At 31.4% G+C, this 7,481-nt stretch overlaps 1 protein-coding gene across 1 annotated transcript; it reads left to right on the forward strand.

Annotated features, from left to right (window-relative positions):
• Positions 1-3,542: 3,542 nt before the first annotated feature.
• Positions 3,543-7,165, forward strand: LOC105623512. The gene is made up of 6 exons (XM_012204905.1): positions 3,543-3,677; positions 4,187-4,464; positions 4,833-5,017; positions 5,813-6,330; positions 6,779-6,964; positions 7,160-7,165. The coding sequence occupies exons 1-6, from the start codon at positions 3,543-3,545 to the stop codon at positions 7,163-7,165; spliced, it is 1,308 nt and encodes a 435-aa protein (XP_012060295.1).
• Positions 7,166-7,481: the final 316 nt, after the last annotated feature.

The raw sequence follows: 7,481 nt of genomic DNA on the forward strand, positions 1-7,481 counted from the left end.
AACGGATCCTTAGATATGATGCCGGGACAATTTAGTGAACAATAGTAGTTTAATGATTGTGAGATTTATTTCGGGCAAATTGTAAAGACTCGACCTGAGGAAATGTGCGAGCTTCATTTAGAAATGTTATCGAATTGTTTTGCTGCTTGTTTAGTTTGTTTAGTCGAACGTTTGTAAATTGATAGCATAAATAGTGACATCCAGTCTCGCGGGCTTGAAAGATCGAACGTGGTTTTGAGTCATATGAGGACCATTGAAAAAAATGTTAGTGAAAAATATCATGAAAAGTTATTGCAACGTTTAGGGGTTGCAGTGAGTGCCACGTCGAATGGGCCATCTTGCCATAAAACAGAGAGGAACGTCTCTCTCGAAGAGACTCGTCCGTATCCTCCCATCGTGCACGGGAGAAATTCGTTGTTTTCTATTGTACTCTTTATCTCGCAATTTTTTTTTGTAAATACTGAATGACACGTGTCTAATCAAAATGATTACGCTCGCGCGTAATATTTACTCCTCGGTACGATCGATCGAACTGCAAATATTCTCTTACGACATGATATCGTGTATTATAAACAATCGACTCTTATAGAAAAATATTATTAGATTCACGAAAAAATAGTTAGAAATAATTTGGAAAAACCATTCGATTTTTATATTCTTTCTAATAAGTTTTTCACTAATCTAATATTTTTCCATAAGGTGAAAAATCATGCGCGCGCGCGCGCGTGCGTGCGTGCGTGCGTGCGTGTGTGTGTGTGTGTGTGTGTGTGTGTGTGTGAAGTTAATATTATTTATAGTATTAATATTAAGATTTTAAACTATCTTAATTGATTTTAATCAATAATTATTAATATTACAAATAATATTAATTTTAGTAGCAATGTCGATGTTAAATTTGCATGTTTTGCACGTTTCGAGCGATCGTACGCGATATTCAATACGAAATGCAATCACGCGAGATTACTTTAAATGCCATTTTTAATTACGACGATTTATCTGCCGCCGGTGAGAAATATGTGCGACTGGGTATCGAGACAGTCCAATTATAATTGTTAACTAGCGACTTCTGTATACATATATCTTAAGCTGTCGTGCCAGATACATACTCGATACAGTCGTACATATCGTAATGATTGCTTGAATGGCTAAGTGGCATTTATTTCAGAATTTTTTATATTTTAATCGAGAATCTTAAAAGATTATTTATTGAAATTGCAGAATGAATTGATTTTCGGAATACGTGACTGTAAAATTTGTTATAAATTACAATAATTTATATGATAATGTACAGTTATATTGTATTTATACGCGTGTGAATTAGATTTTGATATGTTGAATTAGAGTTTAATATCCTTTTATATGTCTCGAAAATTTTTATTAATTAAATGAAAGTAAGATAAAAATAGTGATTAATCACGACTTTTATTATGTTACTTACTAAAATTGCAATTTCACTAAATAGGAACGCTGTTTTCTAATTGACTTTGGATTTTGATACTGTAATATACGCCCACACAGCATACTTTATCCAAGAGATATCCTGAGAACGTCTTTAAGATATATATACATGTCCTCTAGAAACGTTTAAAGTGCTGTATGAGACAGAAACACAGAACTAGTCCTTATATCTTTTTGTTTATGATGATAGAATCGTCATTTTTAAATTTCTATCGGCAATGTGAAATGTTTTACTCTTTGTCTACCTATCTGAGTCTTCGAATTTTTATGTAAATTTTTATATTGTTCCGAACCGTATAAAGATCTGACAAAATTCTTACATACTTAAAGTTTTAACAATGGATTTGTATTAAATCATAAAGGTTGGATTTTATTTTACTTACTTCTTTATAGATTTAAATTTATTTGAGTTTATAATAACAAAAATTCTATACTTAAACTTCGATTGTACTTTTAAAGTCTAATATTGCCGGCGAAGAATTAAAAAATCGTAAAATTTATTGTCTTAATAAATCCGGATTAAATATGGAAATTATATCAATTATATTATCTAATTTTAGAATATTCCGAACAATAATTGTTTTGTTAAATTTTCCTTGCTTGTGTTAAATATTGTATAGCATTTGTGTCATTCAGCCATTCGACTCAAGATACAGCGTTTTGATTAGAAGAGAAGGGAGAGAGTTCGTCTTACCACATTACAAGCAACAAACTACTTTGCAATTCTTAGATTGCGAAGATAACAGAATGCCGCTGATGAACGGGATTATCGGGTTGTAGTGGAATCCGTCACGCGGATGATAACCTGATTCGCGGGCGTGTCAAATTCGTGCTCAATTCGTGCTCGTTAGAACAATAACGACACCTAATCGTAGCGTTCCTCAGAGTAGCCTGCTGGCGGCAGACTACCAGACTGATTTTCTCCTCTCTTCAAACGACGTTTCGCGATCGTGAGATGCGACCTCCTCGACGATCGCCTTACGCGTTTACTTTGTAAATTATGAGATCTGTCCTCGGCCTGATTTCATCTTGTAAATAAAACCGCGCGTGTGAATTGTACAAAAGTGTGAATGCATATGTGAGTGTGTGCTAACTATCATCATCGATCGTAAAATAGATGACAGATTTGTAAAAGTTGCTGTCTTATTTATTTCCTTTTCCTCTTCCTCTAAATTTTTATGCGACATATATAGGATTTTTTTGATATTTTAAAAAATAACAAAATATTTAAACTAATTATTTCAGTTTAAATATTTTGTTATTTTTAACTTTCACATGTGTCAAAATGTATTATTTTAATACACAACATGTGATTGAAATAAGCGTTCATATGGATGCTTATAAAAATTTCCATAAAAATTTTAATTCCTATAAAATTGAAACAAATTTAAATTTAAAAAAATTGAATATATAATATATATAGATTTTAATTTAATAAAAACATTAAATTTGAATCAAATTTTTTATTAAATCCACACATTTCTTGAATTAAATTATTTAACTTCATTATTTTAATTAAATTAACGATATAATATTAAATAGGGTAGTTTATAATAATAGGGTAGTTTATAATAATTAAAAATGACTTAAATTGAGTATAATTTAGCATTACAAATTTAACAATTTTCACGTTTAAATATTATTATTTATAAAGAGATAGAATTAAAAGATCAGAGAAGTTTAAATTTTATAAGTCCAATTCGACTTAGATAAATTTAACTAAGTTTAGAATGATAAACAAATTACAAATCATCACATCGATTTTTGAAAATGTCTGAAAGCTCATTACTTATCTGTTACATCGATAAATCTCGATCACGGCTTCGATCTTCATCTCTTGCATACGTTTCGATACTTTTGTCAAAACGGTTAAATATTTCATCGTGTCAAATTACTTATTAATTATTTTTTACTATATATGTATTAGCGTCTATTATTATTTGTTGATTTGAAACTGAATTTTCGGTCGCTTCGTGAACAAGACACGAGAGAGTTTGCGTTTTTCACGCAGAAATTTCACCGACCTCGCGACTCGTCGAATCGGGCTGTCGGAATCCGATAAAATCGGTTATAATGTACAGATAATGATATCTCCACTTCCGTCATACGACGAGCTACTGAATAGCGCTTACGCAAACATTAGTTTGATCGCCGACAAGACCTGGACCTTCGATCCCGAGGATCCTTTTCGAAAGTTAAATCACTCTCTTTGGATTCAAGTGAGACGCGCAACAGTTTTTCCCATATTTATCCTATAAATACTGCATCAAAGTATTTTATATATGTTTTTCCAAATATTTTTTTATTGATGCTATTATCGTTTATCATTGAGGATACTTTATGCGTAAGAGAAGAAAGGAACTATCAAAAATTTGTTTTTTATAGCTGAACTAGTATACACTTTTCGTATTTAAAATAAAACAAGTATGTTTGTTATTTGGTGATAGTGGAAAAGAAAATTCTATCGCAGTCCAGTGCAACAATAAAATTAATCTCAACTCTGTCATTGAATTGACAGAAATATTCTTTCTGAAGATAACGGAAATTATGTTGGATCATTTAGAACCACAAATTGTGATATTTTCATTTATTGAAGATAATAAAAAATATAGTTGTGAATTGTTGAAAATAAAACGCGCGTATCGTAACAGTGCAGATTTTTTCGCGATGAGAGGAAGGAAAATTTATTTTGACATAATGATAACTTATCGCGCGCGTTTAATGCCAGAGTTGCGAAGTAATCGCGAAGTACGAGGAATATGGTGATTATCGTCCAAGACTCGTTCGAGACGTCATCTCCGAATCGCGCTTGGCGAAATACGGTAATTACGAGTACGACGAGCAGCATGAGAGAATGTACAGGCCGGACGACGGTAAATCGTCAGGTAGCGTGCCTTGCCACTTCCGTTCAGCTACGGAGGCTGTGGAACCGTGGATGCTTCCTGAAGTTCAAGAACACTTCGCCCGGTTAATTTCGCCGAGTTGCACGCGATCACATCGGGAACCGTTAGTTCGCTTCGGCACTTCGGTGTTATTTTTATGATCCGCGAAGTTCTTCCCTCTACACAATTTCGTGATAAAGAAATTATCACGAATTATGACCCATCTACACTGTAATATTTAATTAAGGATGATATATAAATCTTATTTAGCGATTGAAGATATAATATATTAATTGCAATTTAAAATCAATTGATTCATTCTCAGGGAGAAATATTAATTGAAATGAACGTCGATTCAATTTTTATTTCTTTTTGAGTTTTATATTTATCACAACAATGTTTGTATTGTAGATATGAAAATTCTAAATACATCTAATATTGATTGCGATTAGATTTTAATATCTTGTTAATTAGTATTTTCAATTTGCAAAGCTCAGCAATACAAATACTAAAGAGTAACACCGCGAGGAGGGATAATGAAACCGTCGCTTGCTTGAACTTTCAATTGGACTGGAACGAGAGCTCGAAAAAGCGACGTCAAAAGATCAGTCCAAAAGGGAGCAGAAAAATTGGATTACGCGATGAATTACTTTCGGCTTATAAATCTGACGAGGGCGGTAAGCAGTAATCTTACAAGTTAATAGGATGCAAATTATAAATCTATAAATCATACACCTGTACAGATCTTTATACGAAAATAATACAAATAATGATTTTGTCTTTTCATTTGCATTTTAATTGTTATTTATTTTATTAAAAAATTATTTTATTAATTTCATATTTTTGTATTTATTTATTATTAATTATTTATATATTATTTATATATTTATATATACATATTATCTTATTAATATTCTAATTTTAGTATTAATGAAGTAGATTTTATTAATAAATTATAATTATTTTAATTACATTTGTTATTTGTTGCAAGTTTGTAATAAAAATGCTACTTTTTTTATAAATGGCGCTCATAACAACTTTGTAACTCAGTGAAAAATAAAATAATTATTACAATTGTTCCAACGAATACTTTTGTTTAGAAACTCATTTATGTAATTTATTATATTTTAATAAACATTTGTATCTATAATTATAACAATTACAATTAGTATCTAATTAGCATTTCTTAAATTTAATTAAAAATAAAATTATATTTATGATTAATTAAATAATTTTTAAATATATATGACTTTCGTTTAACATCTATCGTCGTGATTGTATGCTCCCTACTATTTATATTTTATATTTATGATTATTATAAAAAATTCTTGTTGAGAAATTGAGATATGTTAAGAGATACACAGAATAATTAAAACACTAGCATCTTAAAACTAGTATCTAAGTTTAAAGACTCAAATGCTATCGTCTTACGCTTCTTTTATTTCTTATATACGCATTATGTGTTTTATTAGGAAAATCAATCAGAATGTTTGCCCGTCATCGCCGATATACCGCCGAGACTGCTGCGGAAATGCAGCTGCAATTTCGCATCGAAAGCAATGCTGTGCGCGACATATGGAACTCCGAAAAGATTCAACAACAACAGCAGCGATGTCATCAGCAGAGCCAGCAATCACGTACCGCACGACAGACGCAGCCTGTCACTCAACATCATCAGTTCTACTGCACATTGCAGTATCAACCCTTGATCATGCGAGAATATCAGCGAAAACCGTTATTATCACCTCCATTACTACCACCACCGCCGCCACCACCGATTCTGAGCGCCGAAGTGCCTGAATTCTTCCCGAAGTCGAGCCTACCCCCGATAGCATATAACTTGAATAATGACAAAGAGCGCAAGACTTGTCAGATACGGTACTTCCCGTCGTTGAATGACAGGAATTACCAAAACGAGTTGTTTCCTTATAACAGGCCGCAGCAGGAGTCTGCGGCAACTGTCTTCCCAGTAAACGTACGGCTTACAGAAGTAAACTTTAAATCTCTGTTCTTTTCAGCTAAACTTCTTGCATAGATCATTTTTCCTCTTTTTCTTTCGCATTAGAGAAATAAGAGAAAAGATGAATGGTACAAGAAGTTCAACTAAACAATACAGATCTTTTGTATCAAGATTAGACGTTAGACGTTTCTCAAAGAGATCAGTCAAAAGTTGAAGTCTCTCATAGAATATTATATAAAATATATACTATATATAGAGTAATATACAAAATGTACCTTCATGAATGTCATGATAAACTCTTCATTACAATCTGCGATGCAATCAAAACTTGGTTGCATTGGAAAAAAAACGATCGTATTACGTTAAAATTAAAATTGATTTAATGAGTCAGCTTTAAAAAAAATAATTTTTATAATTTATAATATTACGAATTGATTATTAAAACTTTTTAGCTATGCAACTTCTTTTTACGATACAGAATGCTAGAATGTCTATATTATCAGCGACAGAGACGAATGTGTTTCGTTCGCCTCAAGAATGGATTCACAGAGTGGCACCACCAGTGCAATTGCAGTTGACAGCATCTTCATCGTCACCACTATCAATCTGCACGCCGCTGCAACCAATTCACGATGCTGCAATCGTCGGCCATCGTCCTTTACAGGTACTTTTTATATAAAAATAATTTTTTATATAAAGTATTTTTTTAGAAAAGAATTAAGATAATCAAAAAAAAAATTTTTAATCTATCGTCTGCAATCTATGTTTTTTAACTCAAATGTTAAAACTTTTATTTAATAAAATTTAAGCAACAATAAAGAAAAAAATTGAAATTTGTTTATTAAGATATAATTTTCAGCAATAAGGGAATCGGACTTCTTTATTGTGAAGAAAATTGAAAGTGAAATTTTTTGTTTTCAAAAAAGACCTAAATTGCAGACACAAGGTTCATTATTCTAGAATATAAATATTCGTATTTGAAGAAAAAGAGAGAGGATAGAGATAAATAGATAAATAGATAGATAGACAGACAGACAGACAGACAGACAGACAGAGAGAGAGAGAGAGAGAGAGAGAGAGAGAGAGAGAGAGAGAGAGAGAGAGAGAGAGAGTATATATATATATATATATATATATATATATATATATATATATATATATATATATATATATATATATAT

Source organism: Atta cephalotes, assembly GCF_000143395.1.
Source record: "Atta cephalotes unplaced genomic scaffold scaffold00058, whole genome shotgun sequence".
In the NCBI taxonomy this organism is placed as follows: Eukaryota; Metazoa; Arthropoda; class Insecta; order Hymenoptera; family Formicidae; genus Atta; species Atta cephalotes.

Coding starts and splice junctions, on each gene's coding strand:
- LOC105623512 (XM_012204905.1), top strand. CDS start 3,543: ATGATATCTCCACTTCCGTCATACGACGAGCTACTGAATAGCGCTTAC. Junction 3,678..4,186: donor ATCACTCTCTTTGGATTCAA/GTGAGACGCGCA, acceptor GTTTAATGCCAG/AGTTGCGAAGTAATCGCGAA. Junction 5,018..5,812: donor TTATAAATCTGACGAGGGCG/GTAAGCAGTAAT, acceptor GTGTTTTATTAG/GAAAATCAATCAGAATGTTT.